This window comes from Erpetoichthys calabaricus, chromosome 4 (genome assembly GCF_900747795.2).
Source record: "Erpetoichthys calabaricus chromosome 4, fErpCal1.3, whole genome shotgun sequence".
In the NCBI taxonomy this organism is placed as follows: Eukaryota; Metazoa; Chordata; class Cladistia; order Polypteriformes; family Polypteridae; genus Erpetoichthys; species Erpetoichthys calabaricus.
The window spans coordinates 56,248,839-56,276,800 of NC_041397.2; the positions used below are offsets into that span (position 1 = coordinate 56,248,839).

General features: G+C 36.3%; 2 protein-coding genes across 2 annotated transcripts in view; one reads left to right on the forward strand and one right to left on the reverse strand.

Moving 5' to 3' along the window:
• The first annotated feature begins 1,291 nt into the window (after nucleotides 1-1,291).
• Nucleotides 1,292-7,683, forward strand: LOC114650052 (homeobox protein CDX-1-like). Its single transcript, XM_028799488.2, has 3 exons — nucleotides 1,292-1,938; nucleotides 4,197-4,342; nucleotides 6,572-7,683. Exons 1-3 carry the CDS (start codon nucleotides 1,515-1,517, stop codon nucleotides 6,770-6,772), a joined length of 771 nt encoding a protein of 256 aa, XP_028655321.1. The 5' UTR covers nucleotides 1,292-1,514; the 3' UTR covers nucleotides 6,773-7,683.
• A 5,570-nt stretch (nucleotides 7,684-13,253) lies between these two features.
• pdx1 (pancreatic and duodenal homeobox 1) overlaps nucleotides 13,254-27,962 on the reverse strand; it is a 40,500-nt gene continuing 25,791 nt past the window's right edge. The window contains exon 2 of the mRNA XM_028801053.2: nucleotides 13,254-14,774. Within this exon, the coding sequence (XP_028656886.2) occupies nucleotides 14,398-14,774 (377 nt within the window). The 3' untranslated portion in view covers nucleotides 13,254-14,397. The remainder of the gene's footprint in view (nucleotides 14,775-27,962) is intronic.

The following is a 27,962-nucleotide window of genomic DNA, read 5'->3' on the forward strand; positions in this document are numbered from 1 at the left end:
TGGGCAGACGAGCCTAATGAGCACCTCTGTAATCGGTATCATGGAAAGGACGAGTTGTTTTCAAAGCTGACTTTAAAATTTTTTACACCTTTGTTGGTTTGAAAAAAATAAAATGTTATTCTACTTTTCAGTTTCCGCAGACTATATACTGTAGTAAAATAGATTACTTAAAGATCAGCATCAACAGCATTTTTTTTTTTTTGCCCAGTACATTTAAAAGTGGTATTGGGGAATAGGTGCAGTGCAAGATCTCTGGTACATCGATAGTAAAAGAGTAACACATTTCTGACTTTTATAAATTATATTACGCAGCAGAAGAATTTCTTTAACAAATATGCAACTATATTAGACAAATATGCAACTATAAATAATGAAGAAAAAAGCAAACTGCGGGACTTCTTATTGTGAGACAGTTATCGAAAGTGACAAATACAGTTATCATTGCTGGTAATATTAAAATAATAAAATGTTTTTGTTTATGTGACTTGTGTTTCAGTTGGATTAAAGCGTAAAGATAATCGCTTTACGCGATTGAAAATCGAAGTGCATTCAGCTTCAAATGTCGCATGTTAGTAAATTATGACTAAAACACCAAAGCTTGAAAGCAAAGATTGATAACTAATTGACAGAGTTCTTGTCATTGTGTAATTTAAACTTGTAAGTATAAAATATCTACCTGCAAGGATAAGGTAGAAAAATCTTATGGCTCACACAGAATTATTCTTTAGCGGTGGCTTCAATATTCGGCAGAAGCACTCTATAAGCGAATCAGGAGAAAATGTATAAAAGGTTGCCAAAAAAGTTTTTGTTAAGGAATATTTAACCACTCGAAGGTCTTAAATACAGTAACATGAGTGTTTGTTCTAACAACTAATGGTTCAATATACCTCCATACAAAATTTAAACACAATGTACTTTGTTATCCTAACATCACCCACAGGAACCATAAAATCGTCGCTTCTTCCAGTCCCCCACAAGTATGTCCATCGGGTTTATAGCACCCAACGACTTCCTCGTGGGTCTTGTTTTATTAATGCTCTCTCGCTGCTGCGCCGGGAATGAATAGACTTTACTTATAGCCGTGGCGCCTCATTCTTTGCAGAAAACAAACGCTTCCTCCTCAAAAATTCAAACAAGCACATTTGAACCTGTTTGTGAGGTTAAAGTGCATTAGGTTGTAAAATCGGGAGGAAGCTCTGCGACAATAAAAGCTGAATATTTAGCAGTGATTAGTTCTTTGCCCTTTTCTTATCTTTTGAAATGCAAATCTTTTCGGGGGTGGGGAGTGCGGGTGGGGGGAGTTATACCAAATGAGGTGACGTCACGTCATATTGTAACAGCAACTTTGTAAACAATCATTCATGATGTGGAATTCGGTCAATTTGTCCAGATCACCAGAGGAAGAAACTACTTGAAACGTTCCATAAAGAAAATAAGAGGGAGCTGATGGGCTAAAAATGTCATTCCCTTCTATTTCATAACACTATGTGGATTGCGCCATTTCCACTGCCACAATGTACGTAAGCTACCTTCTGGAAAAAGAAGTAAGCATGTACCCAACTTCTGTCAGGCATACTGGACTTGGTCTTGGTGCTCAAAATTTTGTCAGCCCGCCGCAATACCCGGATTATGGAGCTTATCACGTACCTGGGGTTAATTTGGACAGCGCACCACAGCCATCTCCATCATGGCACAACACGTACGCACCTTCGCGGGAGGACTGGAGCATGTACGGCACTGCGCATACGAATGGGGCCTATGTATCCACCGGGACCATCCCTTACAACGGCACCGACGTGAACCCAATGCCGCCACCAGGAACTGGGGTTATTCAGGCCCTTAACGGTGGCTCAGTGGAGCAGCACGTTACGTCCAACAGCCCTCGACCCTCTTACGACTGGATAAGAAAGCCAGGTCAGCCCATCTCTTCTAATTCAGGTAAAAACAAAAATGGTAAGGCGTTTCTGAAAAGGCTTCTGTTAATGCCTCAGTCACTTCCACGGTGAATTTCAATTAAATACTTTTTAATTAACAAGCCAAACTTAAATGAGGCATGCAAACTGTTCCATAATAGCTAATTGGACATTCATTTTATTTGCTACATTCCATACCTTGAAGGGGAAATAAATCCATGCTCAGTCATGTCATGAACAGCACGACTTACAAACTGCAATGACAAGAAGAGCAATAAAGAAAGCAGGTAATAACACAATTCTATGTACGTCTGGGAGCGTGGAAAACAACTGGAAAACGCGAATGTATTTTGTTCAACCAAGAAGAATTGTGTTAATTCTTCTGCACGAACCAGAGACATTATTCTGCAAGAATTTTGAAATTCTTAGAACCGCCGAATAACATAATATGAGACTTGGCAGAAATAGATTATCAAAAAAAAAAAATACATAGAATATTATGTGTGTGATAAAATGTCAATAAACTGAATATCGCGCCACTTAAGATTTAACAGATTACGCAGAGTCAACACACCTCCTTGCTTTGTAATTGATAAAGTTTCTTACGAAACCTGATGTACATTTTTCCGTCAGTTTTCGTGCAACTCCACTTGCATGTGTATATGGCACACGGCTCAATTCACTTTAAAAAGAGAAAACCGCTAAGCCCAGGGAATTCCGTCAATAAAAATATACAATAACTGTATGAAAATGGTTCATCTTCACAATTCTATGTTTAGATAGCGTAGTCAATGAGGTGAAATAAACAGATAGGGTAGTTTTCAGATCGGTATACTTAAACATGGATAGGTTTCGTCGTGGTGTCATTTTTGAAGAAACAAACAAACGTGCAATTACAAATAATATATTCATTGTACGCGTGGGTTTTAATTCCACGGCGCAAGAAAGGAGTGGCCACAGACGTTAAACGTAGACAAAATAATAATCATAAAAATAAACAAATTATCGAACATGTATTCCATGTGCTATTTTTGTTTTCAAATGACTTGTTAGTAGATACTTGAATATGCAATGTTGCAAATGTATCATGCCTGCACTTCCTGGTTATTACCACTTTAAAGTTGACAGTTTCACTGGCCTTTAACGACGTGTATGTCAGCTTGTTTTCATGTTCAAAATGAACACGGTTAATTTAGCTCAGGATTAAGTAATGTCTTTAAGAAATCGTCCGTGATTTGAAATTCAAACAGATATGAATAATGAGCTTTTAAGGATTAAGAGCCTTTCCACTCTTGGCTGAGCAAGTCAAACAGTAAAGCAGAACTGCTGCTGTGAATGGCCACTGCTCCGGGTGATAAGATCTTGTTGTATTACATTGTTTGAGGTCTTGTTAGCCATTGAGCAAGTCTGAGAGTTTCTCTCAGATCACACAACTGTCTCAGCGGGGTGCCTTTGTTGTGGCTTGAAAGTGTTTACCTGGACAAAGTGAGGCTTGTCAGGCATTAAACACCTACAGGCACATTTGCGTTTCGTTTGCTGTGATCTCTCCGACCATTTTGTATTCACAAGAGGGGGAGAAATCTACAAAGGGCATACAGTAAGCGCCAGCACCCACAGAAAACGGCTGATGTTTAAAAAAATCCATATTCTTCTTTTAATGTTTGGTCCACCATGCAGCAAATCAATGAACACTAAGCATAATAAACCACATTATTCCACACTGTATATCACTTTGGAGGAAGAAAGTACAAAGATTTTCACGGCTCACTTTAGGAAACAGATTTGGTAAAGCTGCGTATTGTATTTTGAAAACATATCTGGTTATCAGTTATTTCTCGAAATACAATTGTTTGGCTTTAAATATAGATGTATACTTGCTTACAATTTAATAGCATGAAATTTGTCAATTTTATTATACAGTACCTTAAACTTAACGTTTCTCAAGGATCGGTGTGGGTATTATTTCTAAATGGCCAAAACTATGTTGGATTCCTTTTGACTTAATTTTATACATTGGACCCATGAAATTTAACAGAAGTTATACAATACACATTTTGCCACAATATGTTTTAAACATTTATTATTTTTATTTTATTTTATTGGGTCATTTCAAGAAACATTATGGTGCCGTAAAACCGTAAATAAATGCTGTTTCAAAAACCGCGGCAAGGGGATAGCAGTGTTTTTTTTTACTGCTTTCAAATAATTAAATTGTTTTTAGGTGTACTTTTTTTGCTAGAAAATATAATTAAGCGATGTAAAATAAATGTTTTTTTGCTACAGGTAAAACCAGAACGAAAGACAAATACAGAGTTGTGTATACTGATCACCAAAGACTCGAACTGGAAAAGGAATTTCACTATAGTCGCTATATAACAATCCGAAGGAAGTCGGAGATTGCAATGACTCTTGGTCTTTCTGAGAGGCAGGTAAATTCAACTTTTGATTTTATTCTTCTTAACGCTGAAGTTTCAAGTTTTGACTTTTTTAGTGGACGCCACTGTTAAAACTGAAATAATACGTTATCCTCTCTTTCCATATATATATATATTTTTATATATAGTGTCTATGTGTGTATATACTGCATTTGCTTCAATATATGTGTTCTGGCACATGCATTGAATTACCCTAGTTTACCTACGATGTTGTTGTTTAGTGAATTAAAGAGTTTTTAAAAATTAGACCAATACTGTGGGATTACTTAGAGCCTTTTACTCAAATTTTGTAGGCATTTTGGCCATTTTGTCCATAAATCATAGGCACGAAGGATTGAATATTTATACAGTACTCTGTAGTACTAGGGTGTTGTACCGTGTTAGCCATTATGAATGTAGAGAAAAGCCAAGCAAAATGACACCTTTTATTGGCTAACTAGAAAGATTACAATATGCAAGCTTTCGAGGCAACTCAGGCCCCTTCTTTATATTAGTTGTCTGCGGTTCACTAATTAATAGTAGTTGTTTCCTGCCTTGCGCTTATGCAGCCCTCCTCTCTTTTGATTTGGATGAAGAGGTTCTAACATCTCATTGTGTTATGAGTTCAGTAGCATTACCTATTGATGAATTTTGAATATATATAAACTTACATTTCTATTATGGTATTTACATAAGAATATGTCCTGCAAATGAATGACGTCCCGTCCAGGACTAGTTGCGCCCTTGACTCTGGGATTAAACGGGTTAAATATGGATGGTTAACTATAACGGATTACAAAAACAGACTATTCTCAATGTACTTCATGTGAGTGTGGATTTACATAAGTGTTCTGTCAGGGCTAATCGGCGCATTTTGCAAATGGATTGTCTTTATGAGAGATACTCACTTCCATGTCAATTAACCTTTATAACCTCATTCAACTTGATTTTGCTATAAAAGATTATTTATTTACAGGAGATTAATGAGTTATAAAATCTTAATGGTATTTTACTGAAAGTGTTTGAACTCAACGTAAAAAATAATGTAATAAAACTAAGAAATCATTTTTGAAGGTGAAGCAGTATCGTCCTTTTGCTCTTCAATTAGTGCCGCACGTCAGGCAGTGTAGAATATTTAAAAAATAATTTTGCATGTAGCTTCTGGTTAATCCGCATTATTGTATTCATTAAATAAGACACTACTCGTGCTACAACAGTACATAAACACAAGGTAGTGAAATTTGAATGTTCGGTTTCAGGTGACATCTCATCGATGTTATACAAACGCAACAAAGGGATTCTTTTCATATGTAACGTCTAAATAATTTTTTACATTAAAATAGTGAAGCTACACAGTGCCGAAGCCAATCACTTATTTCCTTGAATGAAATATTGTGAACAATCACGCTAAACAACTTAATGCGGTATAGAAATATAGTCATTCAAGTCCGTGTAACTTTACCTGCTGTAAATCAGAATACTTCGAATAACTCAAAAGACACTAGTCCAGATGTATGGTCGTAGGGGGACCAGAGGGTATCTAGACAGCATCCAGTACAAACAGCCTTAAACCGGCGAGAAAAAGACACCCTCTCATTCGTAATAAGCTCGGTTAGTCTCCGACGGAGTTCTTTGCATCTAGGCGGTGGTGTTCTGCACTAGAACTGTATGCTAGCCCAGGTTCATACTCTGGAAAGAGACCCCGGCTGCACATTACAGGACAGTCACACTGGACGAGTTTAGAGTCGGAGAACAAGATATTAAGGTGTAAATTTAAAACGAGAGAAAACTGGAGTACGTAAAAGTGCAAACTAAACACACCAAGTCGCCCGGTGATGTGAATTAATTAGGAGAGTTCCTTGTAAGTACCTTTTTAACAGGTCTACTGTTGTATCGTTAATAGTGATTTATAATTAAAAATTTCGTGGAAAAACTGTTAGTTTAAAAATCAAACGCAGTAAAACCTTCTGAGAAATACAAAGAAACGCAGTGATGAATACATAAATAACTAAACAAAAAAAAAAATAAAACCTGAATCTCTTGAACTAACTCCTTAATTAGAAATAATTATAGAAATTTTAAAAAGTCAAACGAAAAGTGAAGATCAAAATAGTAATTTATACTCTTGTAGGTTCTGTTATTATTATTGTTTGTTCTAACTAATATATCTATCAAACTACTACTGCGTATCTATGAATTTATGTTTTGATTACCTATCATTTTTCTTGTGTCTGTATTGTTTAGGTGAAGATCTGGTTTCAGAACAGAAGAGCCAAGGAAAGAAAACTAGCAAAGAAAAAAATGCAACAGTCTCATTCGGGATTAATGCAAAGTGGCTCTGATGACTTTAGTCCAGCTGCTGCGATGAGTTCTGCGGCACTAATACCGGTGGAAAGTGGCGGAGGAGTCCATTGTCAGAGCACCTCTACTCTGCCCGCACCTTGATCTCAGTGAAGTCAAAGCCTCAAGCACAGACTGGCAAGGTGAATGATCGATATCAGCAAAAAAGAAGCTACCTTTGTTAAGCAACGCTACAGCTTGAGAGACTTAATAACCCGGTTGGGTAACCTTTATTGATTTTGAGGCCAACTGGAGAGAAAATGTCTGAGAGAAAAAAATAATTTAGAGCAGCACTCCAAGAACAACAATGGTCATTTGTTTACGACACCATTGACGTTTACACATTTTTGGAAATTCCAAATGAGACTATTTTGTAAGTTTTGAATAGACACTTTTTACGTGTTGTTAACGGATTGTTTAAATACATTTGTGTACATATTTTTCTGTGTATTCTGTGAAAAATAATTCTTTATGCATTTTGTCTCAGGGATCATTAAATATTGTAGAGTTGTTTTAAAAAGGGGTACTTAAAGCCACGCACAAATGCTTTCAATCAATGCCTAGTTTCTTCCAAAGGCAACAATAATTGTACTTTAAAAGAACACTATTTGAGGTTTTCATCATAACAGAGCTAAACGTTGAGTGAATTCCATACGGCTCAAAGGCGTTGCTGTCTTGAATGCCATTTACTTTAAACAAAACGGTACCCATATACTCACTCCAATATTCATTTTTAAAAAGCACTCCTCGTTGATTTATGTGTGAATCTGTACCCCATTTCCTGGCAAGTAAAGTACTGTTTATGAAACCCATTTTTGGAGGAAATCCCCACATTGTGATTATTTTATTTTTTCATTCTTGATTTTTGTTATTACAACATGTCCTCTCAGTATTGAAAAAATGGCATACCAACATTTGCATTGCACTTTGGATTATTAGGAAACCATTTTTAAGCCATTTGGAATGGCCGTGCAAGCGGAATTTATAACATGAAATAAATTAAAAGGCAAACGTCATGCTTTGTTGTCTTATGTGTTTACGTGTGGATAATTCTACATCCGTTATGAATGGTGTCATCTTGCAATTTTATCAGAATCGTTTCACACCAAAATTGCCAGTTTTAAATAACCCCCTAAAATGTACACAGTATATGGAAACACTCTCCATATATACCAATGGTTATAAATATTACATCAAGGGTTACTTTTACACAATCGGTTAATTTAATGCAGGTGACTGTGCTGTGTTACTTGTCAAAAAGCAGAACTTCACATTTTGTGCGACCTTGCAGAACACTAAAGGTAACTGCGTGTTTTATTTGTGCATTAGACTAAGATTGTTATGTTGTATTATTGAACTGTTATGAAGGTATTTCATCATTGCATACCTTTTTGGAACCCACTTATTTCTCTTTAGAGGATGGAATCTTTTCTAGCAAGATCAAGTGCAAGGTAAGAACGTGCCTTTTGCGATTGCGTAGCCTCCATAACTATTACGAACATCACTAGTCCTAAATTGATATTTTTTTTCATGTTTTCTCATATATATATATATATATATATATATATATATATATATATATATATATATATATATATATATATATATAAGGAGGGCAACAAATAAAAAAAAATGCTCCCATATCTCTCAGTTAAAATATGACATTTACCGTGGTGGCCTTCGGCACTTCTCTAGGCCCAGCCTTCCAGTCATTTTGAAGCCCGCTTATCCAGCGCAGTGTCGCGTGGTGCCTGCTCGGGTAATTTGTTTTGCACAATCAAACTGTCTCTGTAGGTAACAGCGATCATAAAAATTGTACAGTAACGCAAACGATTTGAAACAATGCCTTAAGGTGAACTCAGGAGACAGCTAATAAAATATAAACAGAAGGAAAGGGTCGAATGAACTCCTTCATTCGAAAGGTGCCTTGCTGGAGATCACACATTGAAAGAAAACCTTTAGTCAGATTACCTTGTACAATAGCTAATCGATTCAACATGGTGACTTTCTTGAAGTCAAATATAGCAACATTCTGGAGAAAAACAATTCTAGTGTTTTTGGAGCAGATGAATACACTGCAGCTACATTTGGGGGGGGGGGGGGGGGGAGATACATATTGGGCGTGCCTTTGGAGGCAGTAGGGTCGATTCACCCTTTCGGGCATCAATAAAACTAAAGATAATGTGGGGTGGGACGGTTGCTGACGACTTTAAACCAATCCCTTTCTTGGCCACCTTTCCCAGGCTCACAACGCCAGTCATCAAAGTCCTGTGAGAATGTATCGATCAGCACAAGAGACAGATAAGGTAACTGAAAGAAGTGAACGCCTGTTCCCTGAACACCGAGAAAAATGAACACTGCCTTCCTTGTAACGAACGATGCCTGCTCACATTTACAGTAAATACTGTTTTGACACACACATTATTATAATACATTAAATGTGTAACTTTCTTGTTAACAGCAGTTGTGGGCTTCTGCTAAATGTAGTCGAATAATCCTTTTAAAAGTTAAAACACAAAGTGAATCAAAATGGTGTTTGCTTTGACAGATAAAGGTTCAGAAGTCAAGTTAGAAATGAACCTTTCCTGTAAGAATATTCTGTACTTTAGGAATCAGGAAAAATGTGCATATCCTTAAAGAAATATGAATTAACACCAAATATCATGTTCAAGGATTCGCCATTATTTATATTCGCAATATAAATGTATCGGAGTATGTAGGCGGAGTGGTGGCTCTGTGTCTAGGGATCTGCACTGGCAATCAGAAGGTTGCCGGTTCAATCCCGTAAATGCCAATAGGAACTCTGCTCTGTTGGGCCCCAAGGCCCTTAACCTGCAATTGCTGAGCGCTTTGAGTAGTGAGAAAAGCGCTATATAAATGCAAAGAATTATTATTATATGTAACTACTAGGAGAAATGTAAGCTTCCCGCTTAGTGTAATAACAAGTGTTAATCGGGATTATAGATATGCATAGCTTACTGTCATCAGTAATTGAATGAAACATAATACAATATGTATTCTAAAGTTTGCTGTAAACTCTGCAGGAAGATAATAAAGTTTCGAGGTAAGGCAGATATCCTCGCTAATTTTGGCGCCGGAGAGTGACATATTGCAAGTTTATTAAAACAAGCAAGGAAGAATTTCACTGTACTCTGTACATGTGACGATACGGTGCCTATAAACATATGTTTATTTGGTCAAAGTTTGAAGACCGTTTATTTTTGAAAATAAATAAATAGATACATAAATTAACAATAACAACAATGGCAAAAAGTCTGAATTAGCGTGAGCCGACCTAATTCGAAGTGTTCATAAGAAATCTAATGATTAACTTCATGTGGCTGCGGTGGGTTGGCACCCTGCCTGGGATTGGTTCCTGCCTTATGCCCTGTGTTGGCGGGGATTGGCTCTAGCAGACCCCCGTGACCCTGTGTTTGGATTCAGCGGGATGGATAATGGATGGATGGATGGATCTTCATGGGGTAAAAGTACAAAATAAACAAGAATAGTTACGTCAAATGTTTAAAATATTACGTGTTCTTCAATTTAAATTTTTAAAGGCTAAATATTCTCGATTGTAACAGGAAAAAAAAAATCAAAAATGGGACAATTTTCCTTGAAAACAATACCCCATATGCAAATGTTTTAAAGTTATCTTTTTAGCCCTCCGGAGTGGCCCTTAGAAGGCTAGGACCACCCGTAAAGAATCAAATACTAAACATATGATCATATTCGTGATCAGCAACCTTAAAATAGCATTAAACCACACTCCATTTTTATATTACCCGCTCCCATTTTTCCAAGTTTTGTGAAAAAGAAAAACTTGATCTCTCGTATCCCATTACAGAGTGAACCCCTGGGGTCGGTTTAGATGTAATGCACAACTTCGAGTCATGATTATTTTTCCTGACGACACCGATCGATTTCCTCTTTATCACAAGTTCAAAACAATGGCCCCAAATTTGGAGTTTTCTGGGCTAGAGGGAGAATAGTGGGGAAGCCCCAAGACTTCGACGTCTCGCATAGCTAGACATCGGCCGAGTCGGACGGTTGATCATATGTGGAGGTTTTCTTTTACCGGTTAGCTATGACGCCAACCAAAATAATAATAATAATAATACTAATAATAGTGATAATAATAATAATAATAATGGGAATACACCTCAAATGATGTCAAAGCGCTCATAAGAAGGGGGGGCGCCTTCACCTCGCAGTGTATCAACACTAACTTAGAGTGTTACTAAGCAGTGAATAATCGCAGCATGTCGTTGGACATGGGAACAAACCCTGATGAACCAGGAACAAATCGAACAAACGGCACGACAAATGCTCCTAAGGCGACAAAAAATAGCAAGACATTACATTGCACTCGCCCTTACTAAATTACCAGTCGCCTTGAACACAAAGAAACAATTTGCATTGCCCATCTGAACCCTCAATTTGCAGTCACCTATAAACGTAAATGATTCTTCCGAATTAAACTCGTTTTATTACTGTAATTCTGTTAAATTTTGTTGCGGGTTATTACTGTGTAAGATTTTGCCCAGTGTATACACAAAGAATGATCACCAGTGTTATGCTTTTTGTCCGGTCTCATAGGTAACATTCTAATATAAACTGTTACTTGGTAAGATTAATTTTCTTCCTATATTTTAGTACTGACGAGGAGACGGTTGAAGTGACTAAAAGAAGTTCTAAAATATGGGAATAATAATTGCTTTAGTACAATCTTAAAAGTAATGGTTCTTCGTTGGCACTTTATGGTTCTTTACTGGGTTGCGTGGTTGTTGACCCTTTGCTTGACAAAGCACCATTTCGTTGTGGAACAGATTCTTTGCATATGAACTTGGTTCTAACATGTAGGAAGAAGCTGTGATCTTTAACGTCTAGTAGGCTGCTTGGCAGGACACTAAATAGATTAAGAAAGCCTGGATTTATCCTGTGTTACTGTATGCAGCAAGAGTCATTTGAAATGATTAACGTACTGGTATTTTATAAATCTGTTACCGCCTATTTAATGATTATTTACCGTAAGTACTCTGCTACGTATCTAAATGAATAAAGTTTCTTTCTGAAACCGTCATGTGGATGGGTCTATTTGGGAACCAAAAATGGCTCCTCTATGGCATCGCTTTGAAGAATCACTCTGGCACCTTTATTTTAAGAGTGTACTTTTAGCGGCAATATACCAATGATGGCGCCCTGCCCGGGGTTTGTTTCCTGCCTTGCGCTCTGTGTTGGCTGGGATTGGCTCCAGCAGACCCCCGTGACCCTGTAATTAGGATATAGCGGGTTGGATAATGGATGGATATACCAATGATCGCAGGCTAAAATCACGTCTAACTGCCCCTAAAATATTCAGAAAGAGAATTCTAAATAGAATGTGATAAATATTCTCTAGATGGCAGTAAAGTTACACTGATTCACTAAGACCTCTCCCGCCCTACCACCACAAATTCTCAATATAGAATGGTATAGGTCTCACTTGTTTCCATTACGCGTTCACTTTTGTTAATAATAATAATAATAATAATAATAATAATAATAATAATGAAACAAAGAACAGAGTTTATGCTAATCAAGACACACACAAGCAAGGTGGCTTTAGGTAGGCTACCAGAAAAGATAAGGTTTTGCTTCATGTATCGGTGTTTTCCGTAGCTTACCGTTTCGTTGTTTATTTAATCAGTATAAGATCACCCTCGTGCTTGCTCTTCTTGTCTTCCCTTTCGAACACAAATCCAATATAAACCGAACAGTAAGATTCCACTGCGTCTTGAGATGTTACATAAGGTGTACTTTACGTAAACTTCATGAGCTGGCTCATTGTGACCGATAGTCAGTAAAATTACTTACAAATGCTTCACTTGAATATGTTACAAGAACTTGATGTAGTTCGTTCTGACATGTAGCCCAGCGTTATTTGACGGGCCCGGGTTCCCTGCCATTTGCTTCCAATTGTGTTTGATTGTTGCACTTGTTACATCGCCTAATATCAAACTCACACTACACGCGTTTTAAATGTAAATCGTATCTTTTTTTTACCCTAAAAGTTTAAGCAGTTTGAAAGGCACACTCACGCACGCTTCCAGACATCTAGTGAAAAATAATAATAATAATAAAACAAAAAATAAAATAAAAGAAAATAAAGAAAAATGGCAGGTTAACCCAGACGTCAAACTCGGATGACTTTACTTAAATTGGATTTTGAACCGATTTGCACAGGTATGGCTTTTTATTGCGCAACACACCTTCTTCTCTTTGCAGGCGTCTGTACTGATTTTAAAATTGGAGTATAACTGTCTCGTTCCATTTGTGATATTCCATCTCGTCTCTTTCTGTGATTTTTCTAACATATGAAAAACGAATAGATAAGTTACTTATCAGTCTTTTTTTCCTTTAATACAAATACACGCACTATGCACTCTATGAGAGTTTCCAGTGATATATAAAAAAGACCATGAACAAAACAATAAAGAAGCCTTCATACAGAATTAAGTGTAAGCTTGTTACAACACATTTTTATTTTTTTGCATAACTTAGTACTGCAAGCGATGAACAGCGTTTAACATAAAACAGTTTTCGTCATGCTTGAAAAGTTAGTACTATAAATTATAGTTAAACGTGAGACAGGCATAAAAAAATAACAATATTAAGCGTATAGAAAATATTACTTTATAGATAGAGTAGTGGTAAATCTTTTCCTATAATAATTTTACCTAGCAGTATTTAAAAACAAGATGACCACATGCATAAAAATAAAATGTGATGTTCATATAGCAACTCCTTAAAAAAAGGAAGAAATACAAAACACTAGCAAACAATCCCACTTCACAGTAGTTTCCTAAAACATTTGCTACGATAGTAGCAGAATTACATTCTATTAAATTACACTGTTTAGCTTAATCACATATAGTATAAATTATAACAGTCAACTAAGTAACTTACATAACATTTTATTATGCAAAATACATCATTATTATTTACATATACATTTTGGACACCTGATCCTCCAGTAGTCGTCATCTTCCAGTACCCAGTGGTTAAGCAATCAAAGCCCCCAAGTCTTTGCAGAATATATAAAGACGCCTTAGATGATGGGAATATACAGTAGTATGTCTGAAGACTAAAAGATAGCTTATACAAATATGTTTTAAAATCAACAAGTAAAACTCATACCTTTTTATCTTCAAATCCCTTGTCTGTTAAATATGTTGCTTTCTCAAAAGGTTACAGGTCAGATCTTTCATAACATATTACAGAATCATAGGCTCATGTTCAGCATTAGTCATGTATATTCCTTAAACACCGGAAGGCACCAATTTTTATTAACACTACCTGATTGAAGGCTTTCATGAAGGAGAAATGGCTTTCTGGAGTATAGCTGAGGTAAAATATAATGGTTATTATTACACACAAATGCTCTCTCTTTTCCAACAATATCACGACATGCACAAATGTGCATTAGTATGGTAGTGCAAAAGTAAAACTCAAAAAGGATGCATTTTAATGTAACCTGAATGATCTCAGTGAATGCATTTTCTTAATAAGAAAAGATGCAATCCAACAAAACAAACATATCATGATAAGTCAATAAGACACATAGACATCATAAGGCTTTTTGTTAAGAAAGGTTCTTCTCCTGCCCTATTTTGTCATTAATTTATTTAAGTATTGTGGCTATGTTCCACCAAACAAAGTATTCAGAATTATCAAGATCACAATGAACTTCATATTGAAGAACCTTTTAGAATGTTATGTTGTGGAGAGGATGCCATGTTACCAGTAACCAGATCCCGTGAGTGTGTAAGAGACTGGCCACAAGCCTCATCCTTCAAATCCCCAGATGAAATAGAAGAATCCTGCTCTGGATCATCAATCTTGCTTCTCTTCTTGTCTTCTTCTTTCTTCCATTTCATCCTTCGGTTCTGAAACCATATTTTAATATGTCTTTCAGTCAAATTAAGCATTACAGCTAGCTCAACTCTTCGCGGTCTGGAAATGTATTTATTGAAGAGAAACTCCTTCTCCAACTCCAACAGCTGTGCTCTTGTGTAAGCTGTTCTTGTGCGCTTGTTTTCTTCTTGTTCTACCATATAGGATCCACCTGCAAATAAAAAGAAAAAAAAGAGCAAACATAATTTATGATGGTTTAAAATAAATGATACAACAATGCTATGTAAATAAGAGAAAATATAATATATTCCAATTTAAAATGTTTCATTGGATCAATTTATTCATGAACAGAAAAATCAAATAAAGTAATTCAATTGTTATGAACTAATTCAAGCACAACTGACTGTGGCTAAATTAACACTAGTCAAACTCTAACTGCAGTGTAAATTATTTTTAATAAAGTGAGATAATGGTGTGCCATGGTGGTTGGAGCTGCGCCTGTCATATGGTATCCTGGGTTCGAATCTTGGGCCCATTTCTGAAAATTTCTTCTGGGTAAATGCAGCTTTTGTCTCATATCCCAAATATTTTCAGGTTAGTTAGTTGGAGATTCCAAATTAGCCCTTCATGAGTAGGTGTGTGTTTAGGACTGCCATGATGTTCAGTGTTGTCTCCTGCCTTGTGTCCAGTGCTGTCAACACATTTTACGTCTCTTTGCTGTTGTGAATTTATGAATGCTATGCCATTGTATAAAGATATTTTAAAGATCCAGTCTCATAACAAACTGTTATTTTATGTTTATATTATTTTGTGTCAACATAATGTTGTTTAAATGCTTTCAAATTAGATGATAATTTCATACTCTTATAAAAAAAAAATGATTCTTGGGGTATGTTGCAATTACTCAGCTAACTTAAACTGACGTTACTCAAAATGAGTAGCTTGTAAGGCTTTATGTAACCATTTCTAGTACAACTGACTCAAGTGGGGTGGAGTGGTGGCTCTGAGGCTAAGGATCTGCGCTGGTATCCTGAAGGTTGCCGGTTCGAATCCCCGTCAGTGCCAAAAGAGATCCTACTCTGCTGGGCCCTTGAGCAAGACCCTTAACCTGTAATTGCTCCAGGGGCGCTGTACAATGGCTGACCCTGCGCTCTGACCCCAAGGGGTATGCGAAAACTAACAAATTTCTAATACGAGAAATCGTATAAGACGAAATAAAGAACAAAAAAAAAAAAATACCTTGGGTGTCACATTAAGAAATGTGCATACACACAATATGAAAGGATTTCATTGCTTAAATTAAGAGCACCATTCACAGAAATCAGTTTTTGGGTATATTGCCATTATCCAATTTTCTTCAAATGACTTTACTCAAAATGAACTTAAGATTTAAAATGTGATTATTAAGAAAAGTCATGCAGCTACTTTAAGTTGACTCAAGAGAAAATGAGAGTGTCTGTAGGCGTTACGTATTTATTTCTAGTACAACTGATATAATTTGTTTGGTTGACATAAGAACTAATTTAATTTGTGTTTATAATAACCAAATTAATTTCATTGGCAACCATGTTAGAATACGGTATTGCCTCATCAAGTGGTTTCCTATTTACATTTTCCATTGGGGGAAAAAAGGATTTCAGAGAACTATTTTTTGGAAATTTTCCAAAATGTGTTAGCAGTTTTGAATTATTTTTAGTGATAAAAAATGCCTTATTCATTTTAGCAGTCTTCACCCATTTGACTAACATTAGAGAAAGTAATTTAAGTGTCATAGATTTCTGTAGTTTTGAAGTTGGCTTTCAACATGTCTGTCATCAAAAGTGGCAAATATATTGTACACCCTAAGCCACATGAGCAGGCTTTCTTCTGTGACAACATGATCTGTTGTAATATGTTAATTACCTAGGTGTGATTGGCTACTTGGCAATGTCATTTTACAATGATGCAGTTAGGGTTAGTGATTAGACAATTTGCATATTTATCAGTTTAAATACAATAAGTCTGAGTAACTTAAAAAAGTTATATTTACCTAATTCCTTCCATTCTGAATAGAGTAACTAGTTTAAATTGAGTTTAAACTATGCAATACATTACATGTTACCCGTAATTGAATTACATTCCTTGAATAAATAATTTTTTGAGTGTACCATAAGTGAATTAAGTCAATCCAAAATAAAGACATTTTAAATTCTGATGTTAATAACACCAAATATTTATTAATAATTAAATGTTTAACAAAACTGGCCTTTCAAATGTTTATTTTCTTTTTGTTTTAATCTTTTTACTTAAATTAAAATCTGCACACTTTCTTTTGTCATCTTATCATTTTAGACCTGGTGCTAAACTTTGGTCTGTTTTTAGATCCATTAATAACCACATTATTGTTACATAACATCTTTAAATATTAATTCACTCCGCCATTTCAATGATCACCATGTTTTCTAGAAATATGCATTATGTCTTACATACTTCTTTACTTTCTTTTTCTACATTTTTTCCTGCTCTCAATTAAGTCCCCTTATTTCATTTAACAATAAGAATCTTTTCCCTTGTGACAGCACTCTCTAATATCCATTCCACTGTCATCTCCCTCTGTCACTGTATCTTTTGATTCTTTGCTCACTCCAAAGCCTATTTTATCACCTTGATTACCTTTCACTGCCATCCCACTATGCGTCCCCTTCTTCTGTGGTGTTTTATTCCATGCATCATTATTTCACTTGCTGTTTCTTTCTCACCAGTTCTTTTAAATGATCTTCTACCCTTTTCCTCCAAACCCACACTTCCATAACCCATGGATTACTGTCTCTGCCCACACTCTTTCATTACACATTTGGTAACTTTTGATAGTTTTTTTTGGCTGTGGATGGTACTTTCAGCCAGTCATCTTATGCCCCTGTGCTTATGACATAGCTTACACTAAGTTACCTGTCTCCATATCTTCTCAGACATTTCCTCATTAAAATAATTTATTCAAAATATTGTTATGTATTTCAATGCAAATTCTCAACTTGCTTTACAATCAAAGACCTGCCACTATGGCCTCTTTTTAAATTCCTCTTGACTCCACACCATCAGAATCAGAATCAGTTCACTTTATTGCCAGTGTGGAGCATGGCCCAGACACAGACAGGCGGACATTGTTGGTTCACTCACAACACGTTTATTATACAAATTTCTATATACAAGGTGCAACACACAACCCCCAAACTCCCCAAAAGTCCAGGCCCTCATACAATGCCTCACTTTCTTCAGGCCGCCTCTTCTCCTCTCCACCTGAGCTCTGTCCTTCTCCTCACCCGACTCCAGCCATCGAACGGAGGGAGGCGGCTCCTTTTATGATCACCTGGATGTGCTCCAGGTGTCTTCCGATAAGCTTCCGCCGGCATTCCCCAGTGTGACGGAAGTGCCAGCTCTGCACCTGGAAGCACTCCGGGTGTCCCTGGTCCTCTTCTCCCCAGCACTTCCGGGTGTGGCGAAAGTGCTGAGGTCCAGGGCTCTGTAGGCATTGGGGTTCCCCCTGGCGGTGACTACAGGCCCATACAGGGCTGAATTTCAAAGCTCTGTGCCCGTGGTCCCCAAAGCCAGCAGGGCGGTTGCCCCCTCATGGTCTGGAGGAGGCGTAAGCCCTCCTCCGGTCCTCTTGGGTGTCCCGGCTGGGTACCACTCCCACCCATGTGCCACACCAGTTACACTAATACAAAAAAATAAAGAGATAGTAGGATTAAAATGTCCAGGCAGTCTCGTGGGCAGGTATGCACATGATAAGTAGAAGCTCAGACCTGATTAGGAAGAATAACTGCATGTGGAAAAAAAAACTGTTTAGGTGATGTTGTTTTAGCTTTCACTGCATAAAGATGTTTGCCGGAGAGAAGTCTTTGGAACAGGTGATCCCCAGGGTGAGTTGAATCAGCAATGATCTTTACGGCCCTCTTCTTCACCTTGGACTCATGTAGACCTTGAATGTGTGGTAAGTTACATCCTATGAGGGTTTGATGATGCGGTGCAGTTTGGCCTTCGCCTGAACAGAGGCAGCACCAAACCAGACAGGTATAGAATGGAGTCAGAATGGACTCAATGATGGCTGTGTAGAAGTAGACCAATATTGCTTGAGAAAGATTGAATTTCCACAGCTGACACAAAAAAAACATTGTCTGATGGGCTTTGTTAATGATACACGTGATGTTATTGTCCCTCTTATGGTTTTGTGACAACACAGGGCCCAGAAATTGAAATGATTCTGTTATCCAAACGGCTGAGCCATTTATAACAAGTGATAGTTAAGTAAGTGACTGACTCCTGAAATCTATGATCATCTCTTGAGTTTTTTGAATGTTAAGGACCAAATTATTAGTACTGCACCACAATGACAGAATTTACACCTCTGGTCTTTGTGTGGATTTCTAATTGTTTGACATCTATTAATATGATGTCATCTGCAAATTTAAGAAGTTTAATTGATGAATTACCAGAGGTACTGTCATTTGTATAAAGTGAGATAAGTAATGGGGAAAGGACACATCCTTGTGGTGCACCAGTACTCAGTGTTAATGGGTCAGACATATCTGTGCCCAGCCACACATACTCTTTCCTATCTGTAAGAAAGTCTGTGATCCAATGGCAGATTGAACTCAACAAGTTGAACTGGGTAAGTTTCCTATTGAATAGGCCTGGGATGATTGTATTGAAAGCAAAGTTAAAGTCCACAAACAAGATCCCTGGCTTATCAAGGTGTTGGTTAACAAAGCCCAGACCTAAATTCACTGCATCATCCACAGACTGGTTGACTCTGTATGAAAATTGGAATGGGACCAGGAACTCTTATGTAGCATTCTTGAGGGTAATTCAGAATAAAGTGTTCAAAGGTCTTCATTACCATAGATTAAAGCTACTGGTCTTTAGCAATTCAGTCCTGTGATATTTGATTTTTATGCTACTGGAATGATGGTGGAGGTCTTGAAGCAGGCAGGAAAAGTACACAGATCCAGAGATTGATTGGAAAATATCTGAAAATACTGTAGACAACTAGTTTGCACAGTGCCTGAGTGTCAAAGGGAAAATAAGGTCCTGGCCTGCAACTTTTTAAATATTTTGCTTTTTGAAAAAACTGCATTGATGACAGTAAGGGGAAGCTAAAAAGGAGTGTAGAGTAGTAAATCTGAGAATTATGTCCCACTGTCTTTAAAAGTGACCAAAAAACTGATTTTAACTTATTAGCCAGACTGTTTGATGCTTTTTTCCTTCACAAACACTAATATATGAAGTGACAGCATCAGTGTATTTGTGTAGTTGGGAACTGGCAGTTCTGAAGGCGCTCCAGTCTGTTTGGCAAAGCAGTCCTGAAGCTCTCCTATTACCTTGCTGGTCCAGTTTTTAACTGTTCTTTTGACTGACATTATAGTTTTCAGATTTTATTTGTAAGCAGGAAAAAGGTCAATCATAGAATGGTCAGAACTACCAAGCGGGGAAAGGGAGAAGGCATGATAAGCATCCTTAATAGCTGCATAGCACTGAACCAGAATATTCTTTGGAATGGCATTGTATTTTCTGTTGATATTTATGAAGGACCAGGTTAAAACTGACATGGTTAAAATCACCCAAAATAATGATGTGTGAGTCTGGCTTGTCTTTTTCAATCTCAGTAATTACATCAGTGAGTCGTCACTGTATTTCACGAGCATTAGTGCAAGGGCAATGTAACTACTGGCCAGAATCAGTCAGGAAAACTCGTGTGGCAAATTAAACGGCTTACAGTTTATAATAAGTAATTCTACAGTGGGTCAGGTGAGCATGATTTAAAAGAAGCTTTCACATCATTACACCAACCTTGATTAATGTAGAAACACAATCCTCTGCTACCTTTTGGTTTGTTGCAAAGTTCAATAAAGCGGCACGCACAATACAGTGTGAAGTTGGGTATGTCCAAAGCACAATTGGGAATTGAGTCATTCAGCCAGGTTTCAGTGAAGCACAAAGCAGATAAAAAAAGAAAAGTCTATTTTAGTACATATTAACAGCTGCAGTTCGTTGACTTTGTTTATCAGTGAGCGTTAGATAGACATACTCCTGCAGTGGTTGCTGTAGTCCTTGCTTCATGAGTTGAACGAGGATGCCAGATCTTTTGCCTCTGGTCCTCTGCAATTGGGCTACGTGTTTAGCTGCACACACATGTAGTTATAATATCTGGAGTCACATCAGGTGTTAGACTGCGACCAATATTCAGAAACACTTCTTGTTTGTATATGACTCTGAATGGTGAAAACGAATTTAATACAGAAAGACAGACAAAAGATGGCCTATCAAATTATAGGCGCCAAATGTAAAGGCAGATAGGTGAATTCCATGCAGACTTTGAGTAGACTGATGTGATCCCCATCCTTACAAAGCACTTTGTCAGCTTGGCTACTATTAAACACTACTGTCCATCTGGTTATTATTATTATTATTATTTTCACAAACAATCTGCAATTTCTCTGCAATCTATTTTCCACTGATATTGCATTATATTTAGCAGCAAATGTTCTTGGCTCTGCCTGAGCTGCTTTGTATTTCTATTGCCCTATCGTTTGCAACCTTGTATTAGATTTTAATATCACTAATGAAACAAAGTATCTTTCTATCTTTCTGTATTACAACAATCACAGTTTCTGTGCCTCTTCTCATTAGGATCTTACTTTTCTGAATGTTCTCTCAGAGGTTCTTCACAGGTGTGCCACAAAGATTGGTTGTGGGTCCTCTTCTGATTAGATATTTGAAACTTTCTTTTGCTTTACCCCTCCAATTTGTTTTTCTCTGGACATTGAACTTGTTGGCTTAAGCACCAGAGGCAACATGCTGCAAGAAACCTTTTCCAAATTATGTCATGTCAAACATGGGATCTAATGGGGATCAGTGGTATGGTTGGTGCTGATGGTGTAGGTGAAGTGGAAGAAGCCCTAGATTCAGTAGAATCTATAGATGGACCTAGACAGAATTCAGATGTGGATATATATATATATATATATATATATATATATATATATATATATATATATATATATATATATATAAGCCTAAAAGTGCAGCTTGCATCAAGGTCTTATTAGACATTGTGGTACTGTCAATGTTCACATCCAAACAATGCCACATAACTGTCAAGAAGGTTAATATGATGTTGCATAGCACAATGTGTTGAGTCCAAATTGGTTATTCTTAAATTGTACAACACTCTAGTAAGACCTAACCTGTAACACATGAGGAAAAATTAAAGAAGTTTAACTTTTTCAGTTTAAGCAAATTGGGATTTGAAGGAGAAATGATAACAGAAGAATTATGAAAGGAATTAGAACAGTGAATTGTAGTCAGAGGCGGCCTTAGGGGTGTGCAGGGCCAGTTACGTCAAATGCTGTTACCGGTATTTGTGAACTGTATAAACTTGTGCGCGCTTTTAATAAAAATAATGTTAACATACACCAGATTTTCTCATTAATGTGTTCAAATTTTTGCAAGATAACACGCAGACTTTATCAAAATATAACTGGAGAATATAACTTGACAAATCCGCTTGAATGGGACACACGGACCTCAAAAGTGTGGCCCCCTTAGGTGCGGGGCCTGGGTTGGTCACCTTGCTTGCCACTCCCAAAACACTGCTGTTGATTACAGTTACTGTAAAATTAGTTCTTCAACAACAGCACAATGGTACATATGAAATTACAGATATGCAGAATAAATTATCAAATTGTGTGGGGACCTTCAAAACATGACATGATAGTATGTTACAAAAGTTGGGTGAGTATTAATACAGTAGATAAGGTATGTTAGGATGAATGACCTCCTCATCAAATTTGCTCTTATCTTAAAAACTTAATTTATTTCTGAGTTTTTGCCCTTAAGCCTGGGAAGCATTCAATGAACATTCAGTCTACTGGTAGTCTACTAGCATTTAGACTTCTTCTAAAGAACACTTGCTTCACAAAGGAACTTGGCTTTCCCCTGTATACAGCACAACTCTTTACAGTTCTTGCAAGTTTAAACAAAATACACATGTATGCTCTATCTTAAATTGTTGCTATGTTTTGACTTTTATCCTTCTCATTTTCTTATGAAAAATCAAAAGTGTCAAAGAATAAACCTCTTCATGCTAAGCTGATCCTTCAAACTCCTTGGTCATTAATAATAGAAGCACTAACTGGACATTTAAGAGTTTCCATAACTATTTAACATATTTGATCTAAATATAAGTTTCAAATGAAAGCCATCTTATTGACATTGCCTGGCAATGGAAAGTGGGGACATAGAAATAATATGCAGAAAGCATCAAATCAAGAAGGAAATGGTATGGAGCCCTTTAAATAGATATTAGCTGTAACTGATAATCAAAACCTACCAGTACAAACCAGAAAAGCCTGACACCTAGGGGTCATTGTTTTTTTCTTGGTCATCATGTTAGAATATTTGTACTTTGTTTTTCACCACTTTTCAGCTGTGCATATATGCCTGCTGTTAAGGGTGCAGGAGCTGTAGGATGTAGCTAACTGAAATAAATGCCAGCTGGTATACAGGACTCGGAATGACTTCAGAATTTCACCCAGAGATCCAAGCTGGTTCTAATATCACTGGTTGAACAGAATCATTTATATCTTTCTGGAAAACTGCTAATTCTGATTAATGATCACCTAGACTTTATTTCTTTTTTTTTTTTAACATTCACCCACACTGTTTATAAATAATATTTCTGGTCTATTTGAATTTACTGTTTGATTGACACTGTCTGTTGCACAGTTGTGTTTCAAGTTCAGACACGTTTATACTGCTTGTATCACTGTGAAATCAACATATTATTTAAAAACATTTTTGCACTAAGGTGGAATACGCACATATGCAGGGTTTGTTGCTAGTTTCTACCCCGATTCTAAGAAATAAAAGCATTGCAACCTCAGGGTGGATTCATAAATCTGGTGATTATCCGTTGAGTTTAATCCCCCCCTGTATTGTTACAAAACCAAACATAATAATAATAATAATAATAATAATAATAATAATAATAATAATAATAATAATAATAATAATAAAGCAGCCTCAAAAAAAAAGAGACCAGGTTTAGGTAGTGTAATTGCCAAGTATGTTGGTATGTAGCTAAACAAACACCACATGCTGTACATGTCAGAGGCCGTGACACAGAGGATAAATATGGCAGGTTGAGGTCAAAATTTTCAATTACTTACTAAATAAAGTCACATTGCTTTCCATTTAAAGTATTAAGAAACTTAAAAAAAGTACAAAATGCTGCTACCAGAATGAGAACCTGGTTCAAATGTCATGAATGTATAAACCTTCCACTGTCTTGTTAGGACATTGTCCAATATTGAATTTATTGTTATACCTCTGGTCTTGACTTACAGGGCTGCAATTTCAGATAACCCAGACTGCTTTATAGCACTGCTTATATATGCTTTACCTTTCTCTTTTTAACAATGCTGTTTGCATGAAAGTTGATTTTGTGAAACTCAGACAAATACAACTTTTATATAAAATATACAGTTTAAGGACAATAGTGCTCATCATTCTCCAACAGCGCAAAATAATTACCTTAACATGCATACTTCTGTAAGCTCATCAGATCAGTGAACAACTACTTTAAAGTTGAGAACATCATTAATTTGTACAGACTAAACAGCACTTAAGATTATTTTATTTCGGAGAGTATACCAAATGGTAAGGTTTTAGACTTCAAATCATAAGGTGTATGGCTTAGCCTTCATCATAGGTTCAGGTAATTAAACTTCTAGTGCTTGTAGTGTGAAAATAGGATGATTAGTATATTACACATTTTTTTATGGACTAGCTTTAATTGCAATGCTAAATAAATATAAAATAGGACAATGCTATTACAATTTAAATTTTTTTGTTAATTCTCATACCACACATTTGTGTTATTACTTGTGTGTGTGTGTTTGCTTTTAATTTTAATTACTCAATGACAATATATCTGTGTGGAGAATTATGTTGGTACTGTATTGTTTAACACTTGCTTAAAGTGTAGCAGACAGATTTTGCATGTTCTAATGCACCAAGATGAGTCATTGAGTACCTGTAATAAATTAATGAATAACTGGGATGCAGGCCCTTCAATGACCCTAAACACTTAATTTGAAAAAGAGGCTGTATTGATTAGTTGTAGCAGGAGGATGAACATACAGGCAAGAAACAAATCAACAGAAAAATGTATAACAGGCTGCAATTACCATCCAAACAGAAATCATGGAAATATGCACTTTACTGCTTCTGTGTGTTACATGCCATAAACATCAGCCCACTCAGGACTGGGGCTGCAATTTTGTAGAATATGCAGGACTTCAGACGAGCCATTAAATAATTTGATGTGAAAATACCTAGCAGTGGTAATCCTGGATTCCATGTCATTGAAATAAATATGTCAAGTTTAAGAGACATTATTATTCCTAATAATGCACATGAATATAATGGAAGTTTAAAGGAAAAGGTCTGACATCCCATATTGTGCCTAGCAATAAATATTGTTTAAGCAGGCCCATTGAAACTCTTGGTTATTTGTTTTTCCCATCATTTTATTTGCACCGTCTTTACTTGTGTTTAGCATTAAGTTTTCTTTATTTCTTTTAATGGACCAAAATGTTATTGGTCCTTATTTCATTTTGGGGAAGGCTAAAGCACCAACTACAGACCATAGAACAAAGGTCCTTCCAACTATGACTGTTGTATGATCACTACTTGGAAATTCTAGAAAATTTGGGGATTGGAGTAATAAGAAATTGGGAAATCATTTGGAATTTTTGAAGCTTGGTGAGTACCAATGAAATAGTGCAGTGGTGAATAAATGAGAATGAGTAAGATGTCTGGAAAAAAATATATAAATAAAATATAATAATAAAACTACAGTAAGAAAAATAGGTCATGTCAGCAGTTAACTTCAATTTACATTGAGCTGGACAGTGAAAAATGCATGACAAATGATCTTATAATGGCTCTTCTTCTACCTTTTCACTACATTTGCACCTGCACCCCAAGCCATTACATAACCGTGAGAGCTGCAGAATGTTGTAAAATAGCAATTGTCTTCTCATTTATAGGCCTATTTATTATGCAGTAAAACAGAAACATGAAGGAATAATAGTATGGTAATAATATCCATCATTGTTTTCCATTCTCTAACTGGGAGCCAATTCCTGTCCTGGTAGGTCTAAGTGCAAGATACGAACCAACCCTGGATGGTTCTTTAATTCATCACATGGCACACTCATCAGACCAACGCAATACAAAGTCACAAAATAGCCTAACATGCCCATGCATGTTTGGGATGTGCAAGGAAGCCCACAGAGACACAGGAAGAACATGCAACTCAATCCAGTCAAGAAAACTAGGACACCAGAGTTGTGAGGCAGTAGAACTAACCACTACACCTCCCTGATATAATTTCCATTATATCTCTCTATTATAAAAGGAAATCCTGGGACAAGACTTTCTTGGAGATAATTTCAACTCTCGCGAGAGATAATTTCAGGTCCCGCGAGATGAGACTTTTTGCCAAGAGATTTTGACAAGTCCCGTCCTCCTCTCAAACATTTACAACCACACCCATGCTCCAATCACTTCTTATTCATGTGAATGCTATTGTCAAACACAGTTCCTGCGCTCTCAGCTCTGAGCTGGGTCAGAAATAAAAGACAAATAGTAGAAGAAAAAGTAGAATGTCCTAAAGAGGTTCAAAAACATTGGCACGATACACATGCAGAGCAGATTAGAGTTTATGAAAGTACTAAAATTTGAAAGTCTCAAAAAACTGATAGTAAAGATCGCATTACCGCTAACAAACAAAAATTATTACTCGGTGAAATGACGGAACAGCTAAAAGAGATCGAATATCTGGACATACAGTAGGTGATATGACAGAAGTATGTAGTTATTGCTCGGCTTTAAACTTTAAGTCGGAGACTTATAGATCGTCTAATTCGTGTTGCCATCAGGGAAAAGTAGTGTTTCTTCCCAATGAAGAGGCCTATCCGCAAGAATTAAAAGATTTGTTGTTTGGTGAAAGTGAAATCCACATACGCGAGTGGCACAGAGTATGTATATACTTTTCAAATTACATTAAAAATCTTTCAATGATGAATTAATTGCTTAATTGCCTAAGTAAAAATCAAACATTTCAGTGTCTACTTTAAACAAATGATGCACCAATAAGTGAATGCCTAATACAACAAAGTAACAACATTATTAAATGCAACTTGCTAGTAAATTGTGTTATAAATATCTTTATCTGTCCATTCTTCAAAGCACTAGAACTGAGGACTCTCTTGCAGTACTTGCTTTACCTGTCCAGCCACCAACGGAGAAAAAGCTCTTAGTGACAGAGCTTTCACTAGGGAGACAACATGGATAATTATAATATTGAGCTGGTGAACTGAATGGGAATTTTAAGGTTTTAAGACAACAGACTACACTGTAAAAAATTTACTGTTGGTTACTGGACTATCCATCCTATTTTGTGGATTCCTCATTACCATATCAAGAGATTTACGTATGAGATGAACAGTATTATGTAAAAATATGCTAAATAGTACATTATTATTTATGTTAGTATAGTTCAGATAAAATATTATTATTATTAGTGAAATAGAAAGAAATACATAAATAGCATTACTAAAGAAAGCAGTATATAATTTATTCTGCTCTAGGATTTTGAGAGTTTTAATATCTGACATGAAATTTCACTTTGTTTAGCTCAACGCTTTTTAGAAGAAGATGTCACAACATTTTAAGCATTAGTGTTTATGGAAAGGGAAAATACCTAATAAAAATAATTTAAACTAAATTCAGCTGTGGCACAATGGAAGCACTGCTGTCTCACAGCTACAGTGACTTTGTTTCAAATTCCTGGTCAGTGTAAATTTGAAATATTTTGTCTTTATTCTCTGGAGAGTTTTTCTGGGCACTATGGGTTTCCTTCAAGATTGATTAATATTCTACGAGTGAATGCCTACATAACTGTGTCTTGCCATGGACATGTGTATGATGTATGTCTGGCTGACACAAAATTACCAAACTGATGTTTGATTTAATGTATGAGTTCTAGACAGCCTCACCTTGTGTTCTTATTGTTAATATTTTATTCTAGTAAACAAAATAGATAGATAGATAGATAGATAGATAGATAGATAGATAGATAGATAGATAGATAGATAGATAGATAGATAGATAGATAGATAGATAGATAGATAGATAGATAGATAGATAGATAGATACTTTATTAATCTCAAGGGGAAATTCACATTTCACAAAGTGTCTCATACATCACACTAACAGTTCTGTTTGGCAGGTGTCTTACAAATCTGAAACTGCAGTGCCATTCTCTGATGTTGCTTTGACAGAGAGATTGTAA